This window comes from Anabrus simplex, chromosome 1 (genome assembly GCF_040414725.1).
Source record: "Anabrus simplex isolate iqAnaSimp1 chromosome 1, ASM4041472v1, whole genome shotgun sequence".
Lineage (NCBI taxonomy): Eukaryota > Metazoa > Arthropoda > Insecta > Orthoptera > Tettigoniidae > Anabrus > Anabrus simplex.
The window spans coordinates 1,334,716,919-1,334,744,146 of record NC_090265.1 but is presented as its reverse complement, the minus strand read 5'-3'; the positions used below and the strand labels follow the sequence as shown (position 1 = coordinate 1,334,744,146).

At 39.5% G+C, this 27,228-nt stretch overlaps 1 protein-coding gene across 1 annotated transcript in view; it reads left to right on the top strand.

Annotated features, from left to right (window-relative positions):
• LOC136858828 (tubulin polyglutamylase TTLL5) overlaps nt 1-27,228 on the top strand; it is a 463,915-nt gene that overhangs the window by 39,935 nt on the left and 396,752 nt on the right. The window contains exon 2 of the mRNA XM_067138637.2: nt 19,945-20,158. Coding sequence (XP_066994738.1) covers nt 19,945-20,158 — 214 coding nt within the window. The remainder of the gene's footprint in view (nt 1-19,944; nt 20,159-27,228) is intronic.

Here is a 27,228-nt window from a genome sequence, read left to right as displayed (position 1 = left end):
GCTATGCAATATGCTCCTACAACCTTGCACGCTGGCAACAGAATGGCGATCAATTCTTGTCACGAATAATCACCATCGATGAATTTTGGGCGAGGGTATACGAACCAGAACTGAAACATCAGTCCGCCGAGTGGCGACATGCTGGATCACCAAGGAGGCAGAAGGTCCGTCAGAATCCTTCCCCAGTCAAATTGATGGTGATTGTCGCGTATGACGTCAGGGGTGTCATTGTTTGCCACTTTGTTCCACATGGCAGAACAGTGACCGCACAGTACTACAGGGACTTCTGGTGTGACAGGTACGATGTGGCGTTCGGAAGAAATGTCCGGATCTTGTGGACAGTGCAATAATCCTGCATGACAATGCAAAACCTCATAAAGCAGAGTGTGTAGGGCAGCTACTGCGACGTTGGGGATGGGAAGAATTGGAGTACCCACCGTACTCTCCTGACATTTTGCCCTGTGACTTTGATCTCATTCGAAAGATTAAGGAACCACTACGTGGTAAGCGGTTTACAACACGAGAGGACATTGCTAATGCTGTACACCAAAAGATGACCCGATTTACACATGGTGCTACAGATGGTGAGGCAGATGGTATTCAGCGCGTCCTACATCATTGGCAATGTGTGGTGTCAGTAGCAGGGAACTACGTTGAGGGCCTTTAGGCCCAGGTTTGTCAACTTTACGTGTACTGTGTTATCATTCTTTTGCACCGGGAAGGCCATATTGCCCTGTATACTACCGTAACAAATTAGTATGTTACAATATTTCAGTCCTATTCATTGTCCACACATGTAGTTAACACCTTGTCCTTTCGTCTGTATATGTCACATTTTCCAACCGGACTGGTATCTTCAAGAAAAAAATAGTTGCCTTGACTTTTGTCCCATCCCTCGTATAATGGGTTAATATAATAAAATTTGAATGTATCATATTTTATGTATTTACAGATATTTTGAACAGTCACCATCTCTGGATGGTAAAAATGACAAATTATCTCCAGTTGTTGACATCTGACCCATGCTCACACCAGTAATATGTTTACCAGGCGAGTTGGCCGTGCAGTTATGGGCGTGCAGCTGTGAGCTCGCATCCAGGAGGTAATGGGTTCGAACCCCACTGTCGGCAGCCCTGAAGAAGGTTTTCCATGGTTTCCCATTTTCACACCAGGCAAAAGCTGGGGCTGTACTTTAATTAAGGCCACGGCCGCCTCCTTCCCATTCCTAGGCCTTTCCTGTCCCATCGTCAACATAAGACCTATCTGTGTCGGTGCGACATAAAGCAAAAAAAAAAAAAGTAATATGTTGGCAACATACGTTCCAAACTTTCTGTGCCAACAATGCACAGTATTTTCTCAGCCAGGATGTTAGTTGTCTGTTAGCAGCTGAATTGTTCAATTGTATTATATGAAGTCTTGTTTGTTGTTGTGATAGTCTCGCTGGTAAATTAGTGTACAGCTCATAGGGAAGTAGTGATGGAATGGTTTGATTGCAAATTGGTGGACATTATGCAAGAAAAGGCCAAAATGATACCATTTTGACTTCAGGAAAGTATATTGCATTAAAGTAATTGATACAGAAATGTGTTGAAATCAAAGGGTAAAATGCCATGGGCATTATCAGAAACCAAGGTGTTATGTTATTGTGTGAGTGGCTGAATGCGGCAAGTTTATTTACCTGGGTGAATAAAAGAAAAACTACACTTTTGTATTATGTTTACAAAGAAGAATTTGATCTATTTTATGAAACAGGATTATTCAGCTCAGATGTCCACATACTCTTGAAATGTTTAAAGATTTCTGTTTTCACTTTCGGTAATGTTAACAAGGGGCTCATAATTGAACTTGCCGTACTTTTTTAGTGTTTCATTATCTTCTGAGAAAACAGTACTAACTTTGTTTTTAAAAAAATGAAATCACAGTTTTCTACACCCAGTCTTAAACGTATGTACATTAAAAATTGAGTGCTGCAGTTGTTTCAAAATTCCGACAAGTACTTTTTGAGAAAATGGAGTGTATTCAAATGTCCTTCATTTTTCAACCGTGGGCCACCCTGTTAGATTGAATCACAAACCAGGTGGTCTGAAGATATGCTACTTATGAAGGCAGCTGTCGACATGCAGATTTCCTTCACCTTCTTCTGACAGTTGGGAATTTGCTGTGCTGTGGCCTAAAGTACACTGTGATACATTACATAACTCCTTTAATACTGTTGTTGGTGAAACTAAAGGAAAGATGGATATACGACAGTTTCTAAGTGACAACATTAGAAGGGTTATAGGTAGGTACATTCAGGGAATAGGGTTGGCTAGGAAGTGGTGACAAGAGTACAGGGAGCTCAAAGTCAAGTAAGGATGACATGAAGTTGTTTGTGTTAATCTGCAGAAGTATTGTAAAGAAAAAATTAAGTAATTTATTAGATATACAGTGGGCTCTTTTAATCTGAATAAAAGATTACTGCCCTTGAAATCCCCATTCTACTAATGCAAAAAAAATCCTATTTAATTCTAACTTTCTATTCTTCAATTTGGATAATTCAAAGTCAGGATTTTATTGCAAGTTACTAGTGTAACTGTTCCATGAATATTGAAGTCTTCAAATAATTCCCAAGAATTCTCCATTTTATTGTAGCTTCCTAGTTATGACCAGGTAGTCACTATTGTTAACAGACTTAAGCTTTATCCCTGCATCTGTCAGCAAGCGTAGGATCGGCATGGCCTTGACCATCGCTTGTCTACGGGCATCCGCATTTGACCACTGGGAATCTTCCAATTCCTCTATCCTGAAGTTGTCAGCCTTGAAATGTGAGCAAACAACTGCAAACTGTGTCTGTAAAGCAAATTTAAAAAATAAAGAAACCAATGCAGAAATTGTACCAGAAGAACTAGAAATGCGCGTGGAACCTCCATGATGGCAAGCGGTAGTGACCGATGCCAGTTATGATGTGTATTTAGCTGTTGCTGAACTTGCAGTATGTTGAGAACTGACAGTTGAAGAGATTCTGTCAAGGGAACATCGGCGATGGTTAAGTTGCCGATCGCGATGAAACTTGGAAAGCACATTGAGGTACACGTAAAAAAGATGTCAGCATCAATTTTGGGTGCTGACGTTCATTAGGGCGTTAAACTAAGGGGCCTAAAAGTTGCGACATTTCAAGTTCTGCGCGATCAGCGATGAATACGTGCAATGCTAAGCCGGCACACTGCCTGTCTGGAGACACACCTCTGCACCTCCTCCCCTCCTCACTCCAACTGGTTCGCCGCTGCATGTTTCCCTTCTCCCCGTGCTTGCTGAATGCTTAGCTGTTGAACGGGACCAGCGCTATACTTTGCTTCTTTTCATACTATAATTATAGAAATCCTTTAAATAACATTCTTTTCACACATAATGATAATAAATAACCTAAACTAATATACCCATAGTTTATACAAATTTTATATTTTCATTCCTGCTAATTCTGGTGAGTTGTCACATTCGTGAGTACAGCCCCGAATTAAGCAGCATCGGGCGTGGTCAAATGTGGGATGAGGTACCGCACCTGACCTACGCTTAAATTATTATTTACTTCTAAAACACCTTAAAGATGTCAGTAGTGTCCTTTACAGTGGACATGCATATGAAATTAATGAAATTAAATACAAGTCTTTTCACCATTAAATAAATCATCTACCTTTAAACAACGTTAAATGTCTTTTTATTTAAAACAAATTTGTGCCCGTGTAGAAGATCTCAGTGAATGTAATGAGATTCGGTACCTCGGGATATCAAAACCTGGTTACAGGTCCAGATGTTCTTTTTATGCCCCCTCCTCCCCCCACCCATTTTGTGTACGCTATCATTTGTGTCATAACGAGACGAAATTGCGGACGATAACAACAACAGTTATAAACTCCGAGTTTGAAACTACTGGTATTTTCCGTATTGCGTATTCTGGTATAAGGAATATAGGTGGAATGTTTTTATTTGTGCTTATACTGAACGATTTATTTATGTTTTGCAATGACAGACAAAACACATTTCAATTGCAGCAATGGTTGTCGAATATAAATCAATTTAATGCATAGACAACTTTAATATGAGTATGACATGGAATGTGGTAACGTTTGACATAATAAGAAAAGCCTTGAAAAATAACAAAGATGTGCATTTATATATGCAGTAGATGTACAGTAATTACAGGCAGACTTGTAGTCTTGCTTTACCGGTACTTTTGCATTATAGCTGACGAAAGTCTATGTATTCAACAAGTACCAATTTTAAATTATCACACTGAAGTCTTCTGGGTACAATGGCAGTACATACACAAAAATTTAAATGGCTATTGTACGAACTGGTACAACAAACAATTTCAAGGCAACACAATAAATGACTCCGTATACATTACATCGGGCAAACTCCCTGCCAATAGTAAACAATCTTTGGTCTATTCAAAACATAAAATAGTGAAAAGAAAACATAAAACACATTTAACAACGGGCACCATACTTTCATCATGGGATGTATGCTTTACAATAGTGGTGTTCCTTGGGTGTTCAAATTGTCCAGGATGATCATCAAGGTATTCACTGTGGTACCACAAGTACTTCCACATGTTTTTGAATCAAGGAGATGTCAGCTGGCCCCGTGATATAGGGGTAGCGTGCCTGTCTCTTACTCGGAGGCCCCGGGTTCGATTCCCGGCCAGGTCAGGGATTTTTACCTGGACCTGAGGGCTAGCTCGAGCTCCACTCAGCGTGCGTGATTAGAATTGAGGAGCTATCTGATGGTGAGATAGTGGCCCCTGTCGAGAAAACCAAGAATACCGACCGAGTGGATTTGTCGTGCTGACCACACGACACCTCATAATCTGCAGGCCTTCGGGCTGAGCAGCGGTCGCTTGGTAGGCCAAGGCCCTTCAAAAGCTGTAGTGCCATGGGAGGAGGGGGGTAAGGTGAAAATGTAACAGTGATTGGAACTTTAAGATGGTGTTATGGTAATGCAGCACGATACCGGTATTCATAAGTAGTAGCCCGGAACACATTCGTCTTGTAGACGTTTTCCAAATCTGAAATCCATACACGTCAAATGGCTGACAAACTGCTGTAGCGCTAGCTGGAATCGTCATAACTTCTACTTCCGTGTCATGAACAAACATGTGGTCGGAGAAAGAATCTAACAATAAAATATTTTGTCCATCAGGTAAACTTGGTTTCAAGATGTCATTATACCAGTTCTGAACTTCTGCCATCTTTCCAGATGTGGTGCACACGACATTAATATTTTCGTGTGAAAATATTCTTTTCTTAACAAGGGAACCAAAAACACCATTTCTTTCCTTTAAAACTATTAGCAACGGGGAGAGTAGCTCACCTTCTGCTGACACGGTAGGCATAATCGTGTAGCTGTGCGTAGTAGAGGGAATTGATTGGACCACCGTGCTATTCGACTTTTCTCCTCGGCGTGCTAATGTTCTGCCAGTGAACATTTCCAAATTAAAGCCGCTTTTGTCGCTGTTAAAAATGTGATGGACTCTATAACTGTACTTTTTCTCTGACATTTTCCACAAATATTTCGGCTACCACCATAACGTCAGTTTCCCTATCACTTTTTTTGTTGTTGTCACGACAGTAATTTTTTGGGATGTGATTCCAAACTTGTTTTTGAAGTCGTACAATCGGCCTGAGGACGCTTTAAAGTCATGGATCCATCGAGAGCGGGGACTTTGCATTGCCCACTGTTTGATTGTGATGTCATGAACTGCGGCAAATTTTTCCTTGGAGTCCATCGCAATTAGATCAAACTTTTTTTCAGGTGGAGAGCTGTGCCTCACTATGCAAATGATGGAATTTCCTTTGCACAGTTGCAAATTTCAGTTTTTTCCGTTTCCACTCCTCCAGTAGTTGACTGCTCTTGTTTTATACTGTAAGTCTGCGGTGTCCGTTGAATTGGCACTGTCTTGGCTTTGTCCTGGTTCTGGCTCGCTCTATTCAATATCGTTTTCGTGTTCCTCCGACTGATCAGACCTGTTTGTCAAACTTCTAACGTCCTCCAAATAGAGACCGTCACCTTCAAGACAGTAACTTATAAGCTCTGAAACATACATACATACATACATACATACATACATACATACATACATACATACATACATACATACATACATACATTATCATTATAGACTGTTATGCCTTTCAGTGTTCAGTCTGCAAGCCTCTGTAAATTTTCTAAACGTCGCCACAATCCTCGATTTGCAACTAGTGTTGTGGCCTCATTTAGTTCTATACCTCTTATCTTTAAATCGTTAGAAACCGAGTCTAACCATCGTCGTCTTGGTCTACCTCTACTTCTCTTTCCCTCCATAGCGGAGTCCATTATTCTCTTAGGTAACCTATCCTCCTCCATTCGCCTCACATGACCCCACCACCGAAGCCGGTTTATGCGTACAGCTTCATCCATAGAGTTTATTCCTAAATTAGCCTTTATCTCCTCATTCCGAGTACCCTCCTGCCATTGTTCCCACCTGTTTGTACCAGCAATCATTCTTGCTACTTTCATGCCTGTTACTTCTAACTTATGAATAAGATATCCTGAGTCCACCCAGCTTTCGCTCCCGTAAAGCAAAGTTGGTCTGAAAACAGACCGATGTAAAAATAGTTTCGTCTGGGAGCTGACTTCCTTCTTACAGAATACAGTCGATCGCAGCTGCGAGCTCACTGCATTAGCTTTACGGCGCCTTGATTCAATCTCACTTACTATATTACCATCCTGGGAGAACACACAACCTAAATACTTGAAATTATCGACCTGTTCTAGCTTTGTATCACCAATCTGACATTCATTTCTGTTGAATTTCTTACCTACCGACATCAATTTAGTCTTCGAGAGGCTAATTTTCATACCATACTCATTGCACCTATTTTCAAGTTCCACGATATTAGACTGTAGGCTTTCGGCACAGTCTGCCATTAAGACCAAGTCGTCAGCATAGGCCAGACTGCTTAGTACATTTCCACACAATTGAATCCCTCCCTGCCATTTTATACCTTTCAGCAGATGATCCATGTAAACTACAAACAGCAAAGGTGAAAGATTACAGCCTTGTCTAACCCCTGTAAGTACCCTGAACCAAGAACTCATTCTGCCATCAATTCTCACTGAAGCCCAATTGTCAACATAAATGCCTTTGATTGCTTTTAATAATCTGCCTTTAATTCCATAGTCCCCCAGTATGGCGAACATCTTTTCCCTCGGTACCCTGTCATATGCTTTCTCTAGATCTACGAAACATAAACACAACTGCCTATTCCTCTCGTAGAATTTTTCAATTACCTGGCGCATACTGAAAATCTGATCCTGACAGCCTCTCTGTGGTCTGAAACCACACTGGTTTTCATCCAACTTCCTTTCAACGATTGATCGCACCCTCCCTTCCAAGATGCTAGTGAATACTTTGCCTGGTATACTAAACAGTGAGATACCTCGATAGTTGTTGCAATCCTTCCTGTTCCCTTGCTTATAGATAGGGGCAATTACTGCTTTTGCCCAATCTGAAGGTACCTTACCAACACTCCACGCTAATTTTACTACTCTATGAAGCCATTTCATCCCTGCCTTCCCACTATACTTCACCATTTCAGGTCTAATTTCATCTATTCCTGCTGCCTTATGACAGTGGAGTTTATTTACCATCCTTTCCACTTCCTCAAGCATAATTTCACCAATTTTCCTCCTCCCCTTGAGCTTCGCTGTTCACAACACCACCAGGATGATTTCCTTTTACATTGAGAAGATGTTCAAAATATTCCCTCCACCTCTCCAGTGATTCCCTGGGATCTATTATGAGTTCACCTGAATTACTCAAAACACTGTTCATTTCCTTTTTCCCTCCCTTCCTAAGATTCTTTATTACTGTCCAGAAAGGTTTCCCTGCTGCTTGACCTAGCCTTTCCAGGTTGTTACCAAAATCTTCCCATGACTTCTTTTTGGATTATTTGTTTTGCTCTGTTTCTTTCATATACATATCTGCCTCGGCCCTTGGTCGGAGCCATTTCTTATAAGCCTTCTTTTTACGTTTACAAGCTGCTCTCACTTCATCATTACACCGAGATGTTCACCTTTTCCCATCTTTACACACAGTTGTTCCTAGGCATTCCCTGGCTGCTTCTACTACAGCATCCCTGTATGCCACCCATTCACTTTCTATATCCTGAACCTGCTTAATGTCTACTGTTCGAAACTTCTCACTAATCATATCCATGTACTTCCGTCTAATTTCCTTGTCCTGGAGATTTTCTACCCTTATTCGTTTGCAGACAGATTTCACTTTCTCTACCTTAGGCCTAGAGATACTTAGTTCACTACAGATCAGATAGTGGTCTGTATCATCGAAAAATCCCCGGAAAACTCGTACATTCCGAACAGATTTCCTGAATTCGAAGTCTGTTAAGATATAGTCTATTATGGCTCTGGTACCCCTAGCCTCCCATGTGTAGCGGTGAATAGCCTTATGCTTGAAGAATGTATTCGTAACAGCTAAACCCGTACTAGCACAGAAGTCCAGCAAACGCTTCCCATTCCCATTAGCTTCTATATCTTCCCCACATTTACCAATCACCCTTTCGTATCCTTCAGTTCTATTCCCAACTCTCGCATTGAAATTGCCCATTAGCACTATTCTATCCTTGCTGTTTACCCTGATTACGATGTCACTCAATGCTTCATAAAACTTGTCAACTTCATCCTCATCTGCACCCTGACATGGTGAATACACGGACACAATTCTAGTCCTAATTCCTTCAACTGACAAATCTACCCACATCATTCGCTCATTTACGTGCGTTACAGAAACTATGTTCCGTGCAATGGTATTCCTGATAAAGAGCCCTACCCCAGACTCTGCCCTTCCCTTTCTAACACCCGTCAAGTACACTTTATAATCTCCTATCTCTTCCTCGTTATCTCCCCATACCCGAATATCACTTACTCCTAGCACATTCAGATTCATCCTCTTTGCTGACTCAGCCAGTTCTACTTTCTTTCTTCCATAAGCCCCATTAATATTGATAGCTCCCGATCGAATTCCATTTCGTTCGCCAAGTTGTTTCCAAGGAGTCCCTCGCCTGTCAAATGGGAGTGGGACTCCGTTACTCCCATAGGTCCGAGGCCTGCTTAAAATGTTCTGAGCTCGGTCGATTCATGAAGCAGGATGCTGCCCTACTTGCACATAGTCCAAGTGAGGATCTCTCCTCTAACGGGTTATGGACCACCAGTGGATTGTATAGTCCTAGCCGCCTGAGCACAAGAAGGGCCATGACTCAGAATATGTCCGAGATGCCCACTCCCATTCCATAGCAACTGGTATCCCGACTCTCAGGACCACTTACTAGGCCACTCAGCCGTTGCCCTTGGTTCACGAACTAGGACGTGACTACAGTAACCCACAAACATGAACTATTAAGCTCTGAAAAATAAAAATAATTAAAATACATGTTGTTATATGTATATTCATTGACAAAAACAACGGAGAACAGAAATGTTTGTTTTAAAAAAATGAGAGAGTTTTCGGTATCAACGTATCACTAAAACCTAAAAGTTCACTTGCAGCGCAAAAGACCATGCTTCAGTCTACATTATTACGGCCTATGTCACGCAGTGTGACATCACCACATGAGCATCAAAACCTATTTGCCATGAACCCACTGCGCTGGCGTAGCAGGGGGAGAGGTGATACTCCCACGTGGCGCGTCCCAGGTGGCGGATAGAGGGGTCCTAACCGGCTTGCTGGCGGACTTGAGGGAAATGAAATACCTCTCGCGGACCAAACACACTACCCCCTGTGGCTGGGGGACGCAGATGAAGAATACACCCACGGGATCCCCTGCCTGTCGTAAGAGGCAACTGAAAGGGGCCCAAGGGGCTCTCATATTCGGAGTGTGGATTGGCGATCCCGGGGCCCTTAGCTGAGTCTTGGCATTGCTTCCACTTACTTGTGCCAGGCTCCTCACTTTCGTCTATCCTGTCCAACCTCCCTTGGTCAACTCTTGTTCCGTTCCGACCCCGACGGTATTAGAGCATTCGAGGCCTAGGGAGTCTTTTATTTTCACACCCTTCGTGGCTTTTGCCTTCCTTTGTCCGTTACTTCATCTTTTGAAGTGACGGATCCCTTCTTTCTTCTTTTCTCTCTCTTTTTACCCCCTGTGGGTGGGGGACGCAGACTAATAATATACCTACGGTATCCCCTGCCTGTCGTCGAGAGGCGACTAAAAGGGGCGACCAAGGAATGATTGAATTAGAACCATGAAACTACTTTTGATTCGTACCATCACGCGGGGAACACCATGGTTTGCCTGTACTTGCGAGTAGTACCACTATATTAGGTACGAAATAGGTTTGTGATTAGTAGCACCAAGAGGCTTGTCTGAGGGTTTCCAGTACCCATGCGTCATACCCACGTGAGCAAAACCATAGATTTTGGTGTTGCCTGTGAGTTGTACCATTATATGAGCGACACCATGGGTCTGTGTTGCCTGTGATTAGTACTCACTGTGTGAGGAACACCACGGGAATACCGGCACCTGTGACTAGTACACCTAGGTGAGGAACCTCATTGGTTTGCGTTGGCTATGAGTGGTGCCATTGTGTGAGAAACACCATAGATCTGCGTTACCTGTACGAAGTACAATACTTGTGAGTAGTACCATCTTATGTGGAACACTGTGAGTCTTAGCTACTTTTGATTAGTACCCCAGCATGACAAATACCATGGTTCTACTTTACTCGTGACATGTACCATTCTGTGGGGCCTTAGACATGGATTTTGGACCCCTTTAGACATCAAGCATCCTCGATTCAGGATTATGCTTTATAAGTGGTCCCTTGGTCAGTAATAGTGTTATTTATGATCTGTTTTTTTTTTGCGTCGGATCCAGTGTTTTTTTTTTTTTTTTTGGGTTCATGTCCATCCATTCATTCTTCATGACATTTTCTTATTTTGGTCAGTGGATGATTTTGAATTTTTTGTTGCCATTTCATTTCGTACCATTAGGGGCCAATGACCTCGATGTTAGGCTCCTTTAAACTACAAGCATCATCGTCATCATCATCAAAACCTATTTGAAAACGGTTAACTATTTGAACGTTCAGCGGAACTTCTTCACAGTAACTTATGTGATTTGTTTGAAGATGAAAAATAATTTTTGACATGCTCAACGACATTGCGCTTAAGGAATCGTTGCAAACGTTTTCATAAACATTTCAGAAAATGTAAACTGACTAATACAACGTGGAAATTACAGAGGGGAGCTATGAGGAAGGCTGATAGAGTATGCAAAGTGTAGCACCGGTTCTCTTCAACGGCTGACGAGCAGGTGCGGGGAGAAGGGAAACTTGCGATGGTGAACCTGAAGGAGGGTAGGAGGGGAGGAGGTGCAGAGGTGTGGCACAAGGCAGACAGTGTGCCAGCTAAGCATTGGCCAACAGGTATTCATTGCTGTTCACATGGAACTTGAAATGTCGCAACGTTTTGGCCCCTTAGGTAATGCCCTAATGAATGTCGGCACCCAAAATTGGTGCTGACATCTTTTTAACGTGTACCTCAATGTGTTTTCCAAGTTTCACCGCAATTGGCGACTTAACCATTGCCGATGTTCCCTTGTGAGTCCTACAAAATTCCATTCCATCCAATGGGTGAAGAGGAGAGCAGTCATGAAGACATAGAAGAGCCTGTACTGACCATGCCTGAAGCTTTCAAAATAGTATGAAGTTTAAGATGATTTGTGGAAGCTCAGTCAAATGTTTATGATGATATGTTTCAAGTTTTAAATGAAATCAAAGATTTTGTCTATCATGTAAACAAACAAAAATCACTAATTTTTTTAAGTGAGGGAATGAATTAGTGTATAATAATAATGTATATGCTGTTGTTTCCTAAGTGTTTATACAGTATATTTTTGGGTGAAAACTTTCAGCTACAGTACAGGACAACATGGCAACTGTTAAGGTATGGTAGAATGCATAATACTGTAATAATTATTCATTACAGTGAATTTATTAAATTTTATGTATTTGTACAGTACTCTATTACATATATTTTTGTTAAAATAGTGTTCCGTGGTTAATTCAAATTTTGAATATTTCAATTTTTTTTCTGATTCCCCTTGGAGTTCAAATTAAAAATAGTCCACTGTATATTTACCAGATATTGTAATAGGAGTTAAATCATGGGTGAGAAGTGATATTGTTGATGCAGAATTTTTCTGCAGGAAGTGGAGAGTTAATTGTAGGGACAAGGCAGAATTGAATGGGAAGTATTCATACTGGTGAAAGAAGAATGTGCAAGTTATGAAAATGTTAAGGATGAGAAAAATGAAATTCTAGGTGTAAGGGTCATCTCTAAAGATAATAGAAAACTTGATGTTTTGGGGATGAACTGAACCCTTGCGCACAGTACAGACCTGGAAGGGTGACGTTGATGCAGAATTAGTTGATAAGATAATGAGTTCTGTGGGGAACGACACTGAAAGAAAGGAATGTGATTGTAGCGAGTGATCTCAATTTATCAAATATCAACTGACAAGTTGATGTAAATGACAGAAAGCATAACCAAAAAATGGTAAATAAGTTAATCTGGGAAAACAGTTGGATCAGAATGTGGTGGACCAGCTAGAGGGAATAATATTCTAGATGTGGTGCTGATAAAACCAGATGAGCTCTATAGAGACACTGAAGTGATTTATGGTATAAGTGATCATGAAGCTGTTTTAGTTGTAGGTTGCTGTAGATTGTTGTATTTTTAAAAATATGTGAGAGAAAGGAAGGTTATAAAATTAAGACTATTAAGCAGTACCATATGGTTGATAAGGGAGGAAGTAATTTAAAAAACATTAATTATGATCGGTGGAAATTGGTAAATAAAATTATAAACAGCCTGTGGGATGGGAAGTAGTTTAAAAAACATTAATTATGATCACACCTAATGGAATACCATAAAGAGCAAAGAAGAAACATCTGTGCAGAATAACTTGGCTCGTTATAAGGCTGAATTTCTTGCCAAACATTGCCACAGGCGATAAAACATGAATTCATCACTTCGAACCGGAAACAAAACGGCAATCCATAGAGTGGTGCCACACCACCTCTCACACAAAGATAAAGTTCAAAACTGTACCAGCTGAGGGTCATGTCTACAGTCTTCTGGGACTCTGAAGAGGTTATTCTGTTTGATGTCCTCCCCTGTGGTGAAACATTCAACTCTGAAATGTATTGTGCTACTCTAAGGAAATTGAAGAAACAACTTCAGCGTGTTTGTAGCCACTACAATACAAACAAACTTCTTCTCCACAACAATGCCAGACCTCACACAAGTGTGCGCACCCAACAGGAGCTCACAAAACTTCAGTTAACTGTTCTTCCTCATCCACCCAACAGCCTGGATCTTCCACCTTCTGTCTTCCGTCTGTTTGGCCCAATGAAGGACGCACTCCGTGGAAAGCATTACGTGGATGATGGGGAAGTTATCGGTGCAGCACGACATTGGCTCCGACATCAACCAATTGAGTGGTACCATGCAGGCATACAGGCCCTCACATTACGGTGGCGCAAGGCCGTAACATTGAACGGAGATTATGTTGTTAAATAGGGTATTGTAGCAAAAGGATTGGGGAATAATATGGTGTATTTGAATCCTCAATAAAACCAACCTGCTTTTAGAAAGGAAAAAAAGAAAGCATTATATATTGAACTCCTTTCGTATTTGAACACCTTCAAATACCACCGGACTCAGCCAGGATCGAACCTGCCAAGTTGGAGTTAGAAGGCCAGTGCCTCAACCGTCTGAGCCCCTCAGCCTGGCAGGTGAAAGATTACAGCCTTGTCTAACCCCTAAAATTACCTTGAACCAAGAACTCATTCTACCATCCGTTCTCACTACAGCCCATTTGTCAACGTAAATGTTTTTGATTGCTTTTAATAATCTACCCTTAATCCCATAATCCCTAATATTTCAATGACTGTTCCCCTTTAATATTGTTACTGTATTTCACAAAGGGACTGTGTTTACAAGTTGTCGTAGTTAGTGATAATAAAAAGGGTAGTGGTTACGGGGTAGATTAAACCACTGTAATTTATACCCTGTTGCCCATTTACAGTGCCTCCACCAACTAAGCTACTACATCCCGCTGTCGGAACAGGTTGTATAACCTCCACTTAGCAATGAGGTATGTTAATAATGGGTTTATCAGAAAGATAGTTGCTCTGTTTCCTTCTTGAAACAGTTTTATGCACTATTTGTTGTTTATGTGTTATACTTAAAATAAAATGGACCGGGCGAGTTGGCCGTGCGTGTAGAGGCGCGCGGCTGTGAGCTTGCATCCGGGAGATCGTGGGTTCGAGCCCCGCTGTCGGCAGCCCTGAAGATGGTTTTCCGTGGTTTCCCATTTTCACACCAGGCAAATGCTGGGGCTGTACCTTAAATAAGGCCACGGCCGCTTCCTTCCAACTCCTAGGCCTTTCCCATCCCATCGTCGCCATAAGACCTATCTGTGTCGGTGCGACGTAAAGCAAATAGCAAAAAAAAAAATAAATAAATAAATAAAATGGGAAAGATGTTCTACCTAATCAGCACCTATATATTGTACAGGGAAATGATTATGGGGCCAGAGCATGGGAAGGATCTCAGGTTGTGTGCGGTTACTATTGGAGCAGGTACAGAGAAGGATAATTTTGCAGGGTGAATAATAGATGGTAACTAAAATTTCTGACAATATTTATTGATATTCTCAAGTAAATCACTCTGCTGTAGATTTATCAAAATTAAATTTTCAATCAGTCTTTTCAGAATGCAAAAATGAAATATATGCGCTGTTATATTCTGAGACATCCACTTGATGTTACTAATGTCCAAAATGAATACCAATTTTCTGAGATCTCAAACACCCCTACAGTTCATCTAGGATCTCTTATATAGACTCAAATTCAAAATAACACTTTGTACATAGAACTTCATTTAACTACATGTTGATGTACCAAATTTCTAGATTGCATAGAAATTAAGTCCATCACTTGTGATGCAAACCTAAAGTTTTTCTAAGATTATTAAACATAACATTAACTCACACTTCCTTTAACAATCTGATAGTTCAAATAAATATTTTCAATCACTTGCTGAAAACTCCTACAGTTTATCTAAACCAATTATATAAGACGGTAAAATAGTGCACTTGTTTTATGGCAAGCTCTATAGTTCATCTAAGTGAAATGACTTCAATTTACACAAACTTTAAAGAGAAACCTACAGTTCAAAATAATACCTGAAGTTTTCTTGAATAACCTCCTATAATTATTATAAAGAGGTATGATTAGAATCCACACAAAGCACTTTTCCTTTGACGAATGTAGCACTGTTAATGATTGAGCGACTTATTAAAAAGTCAGTTAGTGTCTAAGTGTAATTACTCACTCAAAATATATGAAATACACTTATATCACCTGTAATCCGCTCACAAGGATTGATGAAATACTGTCCTGCGGCTTGGTGACTGGAACTTTCTGCAGCGTGCAACTCGAACTCGGCACCAGCAGCGTAACACGTTTCATCCCATGAAGACACCATGTTATCATCCCTCGTAGAAACCACTATCAATCCCTCGCTGGATACCACGAATATCCCACGAAGAAACCATGATTAATCCCACGCTGGAGATGACGTTCTACGAAGGTAGTGTAATATCACGACACTTTGCCAAGATTTCCAATGTTCTTTTAAAGAGAAATGTTGAAACACGGAAAGTTCAATTGGTACAATACGACGAGCTGTAGGACTCTTGATCATCATTAATGAGTTGTATTTTACACTGACATAAGTCTTAATGCACAGTTTGTACTCGCATTTTTGTTCTACGATATTAAATATGTGACTCAGAATATCACAGTCTATGCTACAGTTTGAACCATAAGTCAAGTAATGTCCTGAGTTCGTTTTCAAAATGGAAAGCACAGTCTTTCACTCACAGTTTATAAAACCTGAATTGAACACTATCACAGTTCATAATAATCAATAATTATGTCTTAAATTCAATTGTAGTATAACTATCACGGTCCGTGAAACACTCGAGAAAATACAATTAATATCACTCCTATAACAGTCTCTTGAATACCAATGTTCACAGCTTAAGAGGTTTTTATGAATGAGTTTGCATGACACGAGTTCGTATGACCTAATATTGCCATAAAATGTCCTTAACATTCAGTTCATTTCTTTTGGTAATAATCGAAAGTTTGAGAAAATACATGAAAAATAGTCACATTTAGTCCTATCTATTATTGAATATTCGAGTGGAATGATATTTCAAACAGTTCACAATCATAATTGTATACGAGAAATGCGTCTCAAAATTAATGTTAAAAATTAATAAATTGAAAATTCAGTTTATCTTGCATAATGTCCTAGTATGCTGTCACTGTCAATGATCACAACAAAGTTCAAAAATATGAGAGATTAATGAAGTCCACAATACTGTTAAATGGTAAATTAAACACTGGTATTCTCAATTATGCTTCAATGCACAGTCTCTATCGTAAAATCACTTAATTAAGACACTCTTAAATCTTATACAACGAAAACTCAGTTTGAGAAAACTTTACAACATCTCACACGCCACGACGCGGTTGAAACTTCACTTACTACGACCTCGCACAAATTCAAAGTTCTAGAATGTAACTGTCATATCTCTTGCGAAGCGGACGGAGCATAATGACATCTAGTCATGATCGAGTCGTAGAGTTCAAGACACACACACTGACTATACCCTCGGGTTCTCGACCTATTTATATCCGGCTGGAAGCAAGCTCTCTGAGTCAGGCGACAGAGGGGTGGTTATACATTCCAAACTTCAATTCGTCATATCTTTTAAACCACTAGGCGGATTAATCTCAAATTTGCAATGTCGTACATTTAAAATGTGAGCTACAAGTTGGTGTTAGTCTCATATTTATCAGTCAAGTCGTTGAGAAGTATAAAAATTATTTCGAGACATTTCTATGGGGAGGTGAGATACATGTGGTGCTGATGTCACTCGACCTTCCCCCCTCTCATGCTGTCTTCCTCACACAGAGCAGTAGAGACGAGAACGTTCTCTTGTACAAATATTCAGACATTGTAACTCAGCTGTTCTTTTATGAATGAAGATTTTATAACACATATGTGCCAGGGCTATGCCTTCCTGGTACAATATCTATATTATTGTTTTATTTTAGACTAGTTAGGGTACATATTGCGCCATCCTCAGTAAAAGATATAAGAAATTTTAAAACATAAATTAGCTGATGGTTGAGGTGCTGGCCTTCTGACCAAAAAGTAGTTAATACAGTTTGAACTGGAGGTCTTTCTGTTTCATTCGAGAGCTGTCAGTTGAGAGCTGGACTCCGTAGTCAGAGAACACGGGTGATACAATCGGGCCACGTAACACTAAAAGTCAGATGGTAAAACTTCAATAATGTTTATGTATATCAGCCCATGTCAGAACACAACAACTAAGACAACAGTGTACAGATACCAGTTGAACCACACCAAAGGACAACAAAAACATTGAAACAGAAAGACCTCCAGCTCAAGACTGTTTTAATGATCAACATCTCACAGTTTTTTAACCTTCATCATGCTTTTTAAAAAACTTTTTAACTAACAATCCATTTTATCTCTTCCTTATGTTTTTAAATTCATTTTACATGTCTTACTGAGGATGACCCATTGCCAGGTTGAAACATGTCTATTTATGTGTGAAGTTTCATCTTAATTGGACGTAAAATATATAGTATCGACTAGGAGGATTAAAATAGTTTTGTACAATTTTATATATTCTGGACAATAGTAAATAATAAATCAACATTTGACATTGTTACTATTATACTCAGTAGAACCAGGTGTGAGATGGCACTGCAAGCTTAGTTCCTAGCAAGTAAATGTCACGTTACACATGACGTGAAACAGATCTGTGTTCTCTAAAGACCTCTAAAGACCCCATGTGCCCACCCGAGGGTTAAATCTACCGACTCCAGTTTGTAGGTGGTTGAGTGATATCCACACATCCCAGTCCCCATTACGGTTGGTGAGAAGTTGTTTCAGTCTTGATGCTTCGATTTTTGCAAGAAAAGCCTAGATTTATGTCAATATTTTTCCAAAGGCTTTGATGTTTGGAAGAAACTCTTCCTAGATTTCAGCCTGGACTGAGACAGTCTGAGACAGTGAGCTTGGATGTTCATAGCTTTAAGTTGTTCATGATCGGCTTCACACTGAACAATTGGAGGTGCAATTCCACTAAGGTTTGTTGGCACCCTTTAATCATTCAGCAAGTCTCATTCAGAGCTGGGTCCACAGTTTTGACATAATGATTTATAACTTGTGCGGCAAGCATACTCCACAGCAGAATAACAGAGAGCTGAGGCTGTGGTTCTGAGACGTTGCAGCCTTATGCCCCAGTTTGTGCTTGTTATAATTTCCTTAAAATGTTGTTTGTAGCACTGACGTGCTGGATATTATAGCAGAGTTCTGAAGCTTAGACTGCAGTCCAGCATAATTCCTAGGTTCTTAGAAGTGAAACAGTGTTCCAGAGAGTGCCATTCGAAGAAATATTTCATTTCCTTGTTGCCTTCCTTTTCCTAAGGTGAAAGTAGATTAGGTTTCAAGTGGTTAGACTTGTAGCATGTGCTGAGCTCTTCTGTAGCACTGATGAGGTGGGATTCTACTAGCTTTTAAAATCTTGTACCTTGGAAAGCCAGGGCAATGTTGTCAGCATAGATGAAGTTTCTTGTGTTGCAAGGGAGTGGTTGGTCATCTCTGCAGATGTTAAACAGCAATATAGCCAGCACACTTCCTTTGGCAATCCTATTATTTTTCTGGATTTTCTTTGTTGCCCTTAAAAAAAAAAAAAAAAAAAAAAAAAGCCTGCAATTCTGCAACATGGTAGAAATCAGCTTGGTGAATTTGTGACTGTTGGTAAGAGCAAATACCGTGTGCAGCAGTATATGATGGTTGACTGTCATAGGCAGCACTTAAATAACTAAAGGCCACTCCTGTTTACTGATTGTTTTAAAATCCATTCTTGATATACTTTGTAAGGCTGAGAATCTGTGCAATGAGATGTTAATATTAATATGTCTGTTAAGTAACATTCTTTTGAAACTCTTAAATACATGACAGAGAAGAGATTTTGAACTGTAGTTTTTGGATTACTGCTATTTTTTTCCAGGCTTTGAACCAGCTTTGAAACAGGTTTTTCTCCATTGTTTGGAATGTGAGACCTTCGCAAGCAGTTGTTGAAAAGTTATAAAAGCCATTCTTTGGTTGCAACGTCAAAGTTATTTTGTTGTTCCACTCTTATGTCATCAATACCAGCAGCATCTGGTTGTATGGCTAAATGGTTAGCGTGCCTGCCTTTGGTCCAGAGGACCCTAGGCTCGATTCCCGGTCAGGTCGGAGATTTTAACCTTAAAATGGTTAATTCCCTTTGCCCGGGGACTGGGTGTTTGTGCTGTCCCCAACATCCCTACAACTCGCACACCACACACAGCACTATCCTCCACCACAATTATACGCAGATGGCGCCCACCCTCAACGGAGGGTCTGCCTTACAAGGGCTGCACTCGGCTAGAAATAGCCACACAAAATTAATTAATAATACCAGCAGCTTCTCTAAGTTTACATTTGTTTATAGCACTGTTCAGTGATGTTGAAGTTCAGTTGCCTCTTCGATCATTCCCATAAGGAATTTTCACATAACATATCTTCTAGCTTTGCTCTGAAGTCCCATTTTACTATTCATTAGAAGTTAGTGGGAAATTTGATTAGCTGTAACACAATTTGGATCTCATTATTTCTGAATAACTTATATTAATGTCAGCTACATAGATTTTAATTTGCTTAATATGTTCCTGTCTGAACAACCTACAGAATGTGAATCTTCTTCATTACAGTGGTAGCACCTCTGAGGATTCAGTCAATGATGACAGACCCTGGATAACTGGAGGTCCTCTGGGCTCTAAGAATGCTGTGTTGGTGTTTCGATGTAGTGCTTTGTCCAACCCACCATCTGACCCCCCAGCGAATGAACTGCACATGACATACAAAACAATTCAAGCTGAAACCAAACTTTTGGCGGCAGTACTAGGAGCCCATGGCATGAGAGAGGTAAGTGTTCTGAAATGGAATCTAGTTTAGTTTAGTTTAAATAAGCAATTTTTCTAATTTGAAACCACAGTTTCCTTGTTTTTAATGTACTGATAATAGTGAGAAAGTGTGATCTGTTTTTGTGGTATGGCTGAAGAGGTGTGCTAAATCAGCTACTTCATCCACAATACTGAGAGGAAAAGAAAAAAAAAAAAAAAGGAAAAAAAAGATGTCAGTTATTTTAAAAGCTTGTCTTTGATGTTGAAATATTAAATTAAAAGCTGAGTTCACCTGAGCAAGCTCATTTGCTAGACTCTCACTAGTAAACTCGTAGCATTCTCTCAAGTCAAATATAGAATACATAATAGGATGAACAATGACAGGTCATTGTGAGAAGAGGAACAACAGAAAGGTGGGACAAGGACAAACATGAAAACGCAAAAGGACGAAGACAACTTTCATGTCTTCAAACACTGCCATTTTTAAATAGATAGACTCGCTCCTCATCAATCCCAGATTGTCTCATTATATTCAGCATGTGAGGGAGTAGATGGGGATGAAGTAGACAAGTTTTATGAAGCACCGAGTGATTTCTTTGTCATTCTCAACAGCAAGGGTAAGATGATGTTAATGGGCAATTTGAGTGCCAAAATTGGAAATACACTTAATGGCTACTGTGTTTGGGCCCCATAGATGGCTGTCTTAGCATCCGTCTTGCCTATGCAATTCTAGGATGTGAAGTAAAACTGGACAGTGTGCCAGAAGCCTTGATTCAATTCCAAACCTCTCTGCAGTGTTCAGGCTTTTGACATGCAATCTACTGATTAGAAATTGTATACCACCCTACCCTGCTGGTCCACACTTATTGTTATTATTTCAACCACACTGTGATGGGAAAAAGTTTTTCGACCAACAGGACTTGAACCAGCTAACCACGGTGTCAGACCGTATACACTTCAACACCTTAACGATCATGGCCACCTGGCGGCCTTGAGGTAAATACGTAGTGAAGGATTTATATATATAAGAAATTCTTTTTACAATTACTTTTTAGCAGTATAGCAAATTCAAGGATGTCAAAAGTGCACACTCTTGACACTGCAACATATGCCATGGCTGAAACCTGCACATTCTAGTGTTTCTGCGTGAGCTTTATTGAATGTTGTACAAAACGCCAAGTGAATTGGTAATTGGTGCTATTTAAATGAAAATGGAAGTGTTTTATCTAAAGAAGTTAAATCATCTTGAGGGAGTATAGATCTCTGCTTATTTTGAATGTACAGTACACTGATTGACCATTGGGAAGGAAAATGGTGGCTATTTCTGTCCACGCTTGTACAGTGTTCTCCCTAGAACCTTTTGAATGGGCAAACTGCCCTGCCATTTTTACAGACCGCCCAGCTAATATAACCTAGATATATGCTAGTTCCATAATATTAATATATATTTGAATCATTGGGTGTTCCAAACATAAATACTGTAAAACTGTTTATTTAATGACAAATTTATTTATTTTATTTATTTATTCCTGACTTACGTTTGTGGCGAAGTTAGGGCTCACGGCCCTCTCTTACACTTAACCACTATAAACAAAATTTTAAAATGTAAACATAAAAGTACATAGAAATTCTAAAAAGAAATAATACTACGGACAGATAATTCTAAGACTAAGTTAGGCCTACATATCAGTACAGCAGTTAATGTGACAATACTAATAATAATAATAATAATAATAATAATAATAATAATAATAATAATAATAATAATAATAAATGAAGAAAACCCATTCACACAACATACACACAGTGACACACAACTCAGTTTTATGTTCCCAGGAAAAACTTTCTGCAGGCAGATTTGAATTTATGAGAGGAAGTAAGGTGCCGAATGTCCATTGGGAGTGTATTCCAGAGTCTCGATGCGTTAACTATAAAGGAATGATTGTAGGAATTCGTTCGACTTAGTGGAATTTCAAGTAGAGAACCCAAACGGGTACTAATTTCATGGAATGAGGAAAGGAAACGAAAATTAGAAGAGAGGTAAGTAGGAGTGTTCGTCGAGAGCACTTGGTAAACAAGTGTCATTAGGTGAAAATTCCTTCGTTCGTTTATGTGTAGCCATTCCAAGGTTTTGAAATATGGTGTAACATGAGCGTCATGTCGCAGTTGGAAGGCATATCGTATGCATGAGTTTTGTGCTCGCTGAAGTCTCAAAGCTTGTTTAGCATTTAGATTGGCTAGTACCGTATCACAGTAGTCTAAAATTGGGAATAGTAGTGCTTGGATTAATTTTAATTTAAGTTTTTGAGGAAAAGAATTCTTGTGACGTTTCAGGGGATATAGAGCTGCATGAACCTTTCTACATACATTTGTTACGTGTTCATTCCAGGTCAGATTCTCATTGACGGAGATTCCAAGATTAGTAACATTTTTAAGGTACGGTACAGCAATGTCATTGATTATGATTGGAGGAGGATTGATATTGCTTATTACATGTAATAATTTAGAGTTTCCTATGATAATACTTTGTGTTTTACGAGGATTTAGGAGTAAGTGGTTGATTTTAGCATAGGCGGTAAGCCTTTCAATATCCGAATTAATATGCTGAACTGTTTCATGTAAATTGTTTGTAGTGGTATGTTTGTATATCTGCATATCATCAGCATATAAGTGGTAGATGCAATACTGAAGTGTGGAAGATATGTCATTAATATGCAAGACGAACAGTAAGGGCCCTAGAACAGACCGTTGAGGGACACCGGATGATTTTACAGCCCACTGGGATCTTTGATTGTTTACCACTACGCACTGGCGACGATTTGTAAGGTACGATTTAAAAAAATTAAGGGCTAACGGGCCGATACGCAGAGAGCGTAGCTTGGATAATAGTATGTCTATATTTACCGTGTTGAACGCATTACTAAAGTCAAGGAGTGTCAGTATCGTCACCTGCCGTTTGTCCATTGCTAGTCTTATGTCATCTGTTACCCGAAGAAGTGCAGTCGTAGTACTGTGTCCCTTTCTGAAACCAGATTGCAATGGGTCAAAAAGAGAATGTCTGGTTAAAAATTCTACTAGCTGCTCGTGTACAACTCGTTCAAGAACTTTCGAGAGAGGGGGAAGAATCGAAATAGGCCGGTATTCAGATGGCGCATTTGCTGTGATACCGGTATGCTTTAATATTGGGGATACTAGAGCATCCTTCCATGCAGTTGGAAACGTCCCTGTGGTGAGACAGTGGTTTACAATGTGGATAATAATTGGTAGGACTGCGCCAATAATGTTTTTTATAAAGCTTATTGGGATGTTATCTGCTCCTTTAGCTTGTGACTTAACTGAATTCAAAATACGCTTTACATCATTTACACTGACGGAGTGAAAAGAGAAATTATTTTCATTTTCTGTAGGGTCACTGATTCTTTTATTTAGATTGATATGATTTTGAGGTCGAGATTCCTTTATTGGGTTAGTTACGAAGTGAGAGTTAAGTGTATCGAGAGATATAGTTGGCATATGTGGCTCTTTGCATTTTCAACACCCATAGCTCGAAGTTCGTTCCAGGTTTCATGTGCATTTAAGTTCCCTGTTACATTTTTAATGTGATTAAATTTGCTATTGCGAATTAATTGCTTTGTTCTGTTACATAAAAGACGATACTGTTCGAAATCTAGTTCATTATTTGTTTCCTTGTATCGGCGGAACATTGCGTCACGGCGAGCCATTGTTGCTTTTATGTCGCTTGTTAACCAAGGTGCAGGCGAGCGAGTGACTCTAGCTTGCCTAACTGGAGCATGGTTGTCATATAGTCCTATGAGTAGAGAAATCTTCTCACTTTCATGTCTGTGTCCTGCAACTGCTTTATATCTTCCCAAGGTAAACTGTACGCATCATTTTGGAGTTGTTGTAGATCGATATTTTTCAGATCCCTATAACTAATGAATTTAGCTTTGTATTTTGGTACACGTAGAGAGTAGCACAGGTAAATTAAGTCATGAGTTGAGATGCCAGGTACAGGAAATTGACCATACTTAAGAACTTTATGTGGGTTATTTGTAACTAGGAGGTCAATTCCAGTATGGCTTGTATATTTAAGTGTATGAACATGATTAGTGGCATCAAGCGGTAAGATCGTCATGTCGACGGAGGTAAGTAGGTTGCTGATTCGTTCTGATTTGCCAGTCGGGGCTAAGATATTTGAGTTAAAGTCACCAAGAAGTAGTATATGTTCGTAGGTTGGTACTAGTTTGAGAAGGTTAGATTCAAGGTCAGAGATATTACTATTTTCAGAATAATTGCATCAATGACACTAGAAGTTCAAAATGCTCTGTTATGTCTTGTTTGTGATAACACTAAAATAATTCAATTTTGCAGTTAGTACCTGTCTGATATTATTAATGCCCTGATGGGAATCAACTGGCATTTTCTCATATTCAATTTTTATGCCCTATTTCCTGCCCAGCTACTCATTCCTGACACCCAGCTGATGAAAATTTCTGGATAGAACACTGTAGTATATATATATATATATATATATACACAGAATTTGCTTTACGTCGCACTGACACAGATAGGCCTTACAGCCTCAGCATTTGCCTGGTGTGAAAATGGGAAACCACGGAAAACTGTCTTTAGGACTGCCGACAGTATGGTTCGAACCCACTATCTCCTGGATGCAAGCTCACAACTGTGCACCCCTAACTCCACGGCCGACTTACTCAGTGCTATTAATATAACACAAAGCCCTAAATTGAAGTACTTTTGAATTAAGCATGTACGTTTTTCCAGTATGCATGGGACCATTCATAAAAAATGCATTCTTAACATTTATGTTGTTTTGTTGGGGCATGTCAAGTATTTCATTAAAATAATTGAAAGTTGCTCCTGGTTTGCTATGAGCACAGTGTCAGCCAAATCAGATTTGAAAATTGGCACATTTCAGTTTGTTCGTAGTAAAGGTACAATCCTGTGGGTTTCTATGACAGTAAATTATCACGCGGAGGATTGACTCACTTGCCTAACTACCGCAGGGGAAGAAGTTCACAGCATTAGTGTTGGTGTTAAAATTATAATATGGAGAAAAGGACTTTGCTAGCTTGAAACATCAGAGAAATATAGGGTGAGCTACAAAAAGAGACGGTAACGTTGTGCCAGATAGCTTCTTTTCGACTAAGTTCCCAACTGCAACACAGCACAGACTGGAACAGCTGACCAGGAAGACAGTACATGCGTGTTTGCCCCCCTTTCCATCTCTCCTAATGCATCATATGCTTCAGCACAACCACAGTCCAGGTAGTCTTGGAATTTTAATTTTAAATGATTAATTCCCTTGTCTCAGGTGCTCGGTGTTTGTGCTGTCTCCAACATTCCTACAACTAATACACCATACACAACACTATCATCCACCACAATAGCACACAGTTTCCTATACACACCAAATTGCCACCCATCATCGTCAGACGTCTGCCTTACAAGTGTTGCACCAGCTAACAATAGCCACATGAAATTATACTTATTATTACTGAGCGGAGTGGCCACGTTTGTTAGTACACTATGCCTATGGATCGACGCTCTGCATTTGGGAGAGGCGTGGGTTTGAACTCAACCATCGGCTGTCCTGAGAATGGTATTCTATGGTTTCTCATTTTAACTTCCAGGCAAATGCTGGGACAGTTCGTGTTCATGGGTGGAAGGCCTTCCTTTCCCAGTTTCATGCACCATAATTCATTTCATCTTCATTACCTCCCCAACTGAGTTTGGTATCAGGAAGGGCAAATGGCCATAAAAACATGCCATATAAATTAATCTCGCCTCATCCCTGATGGGATTATGGGGTAGACAGTGTACATATCATTAATTATTATTAGTAAGAGTAATAAATTAGTACAACTTTAAGGCTGTAGGAAAAAGTTATTTAAATTATCTGTAGACTACAGTATACTCATCAGTTTCATTTACAGATACAGTATATATATATTAGATTGGCTTTCTTAAAAACTTGTTTTTTTACGTGTCTCGGATTTCGAACCCTATGTGTGATTGGACCTACCCATCTCCACTTCCTCTTATTCACAATAGTGATGACATATATTTTACAGAGGTTTGAGATCTATCAAAACATTGTTCTTTCTGTCTTTCTGGGAAATACCCAACATGACTTGAATTCAACTGGCCTAGGTTTACATATTGAACTGAATTTATAAACAGTGAATTTAGCCTTATGTTTTTCTTAAGGCATTGTTGATAGAATAAAACTTTGGTCTTTGTCCAGATTCATTTTTATGTCAACTTTTTCACTTTCCTGTTTGACTTTTAGCATTCTCTTCTTTATATTGTCTGCTTATGTGGAAATCAATACAATGTTGTCAGCAAAACAAAGGTGATTCAAATGTACTTTGTTTTAATACCTGTTTCTGTCCATTTGAGGGATTTTAGTATTTCTTCTAGTGCAGCAGAAAATAATTTTGGAGATATGTGATCACTTTCCTAACTCCTTTTTGAATTTTAAATCTTTTACTTTCTTGATGGAGTCTAATAATTGAAGACATAGTAGAATAAATATTCTGCATCAGCTAGATATATGGATTCTGAATACCTTGTTCTAAGTGTGCCTCCAATACTGTAAGTTACTGTGTTGATGGATAGAGTCAAATGTTTTCTCAAAATCAATGAAACCAGGACAGAGGGGATGATGGTGTTTGTTACTTTTGTCTATTATTTCATTTAACACTTGTAGTTGATCTGTGGTGCTAAAACCACTTTGACATCCTGTTTGTTCCCTATTTTGTGCAAGATCGAGAGACTTTTCCAGACACTTTGTAATAGATTTTGCAAAAATTTTATACAACACTGAAAGCAAACTAATTGGCTTATGATATTATAATAATATTCTTTTCCCCTTTCTGATGAAACAAAATTATGATAGCATTATTCCATTTTTCTGGTATTTGTGTTTGTTGTAGACATTTTGTAAACAGTTCAGCAAGTGCTTTGCAAACTTTAATTCCTCCTAATTAGATCATTTCAACCGTTCTACAATCTTCACTGGAATTTTTCTCTTCTTCAAGTGTTTAACAGCATTTTCAACTTTGGGAA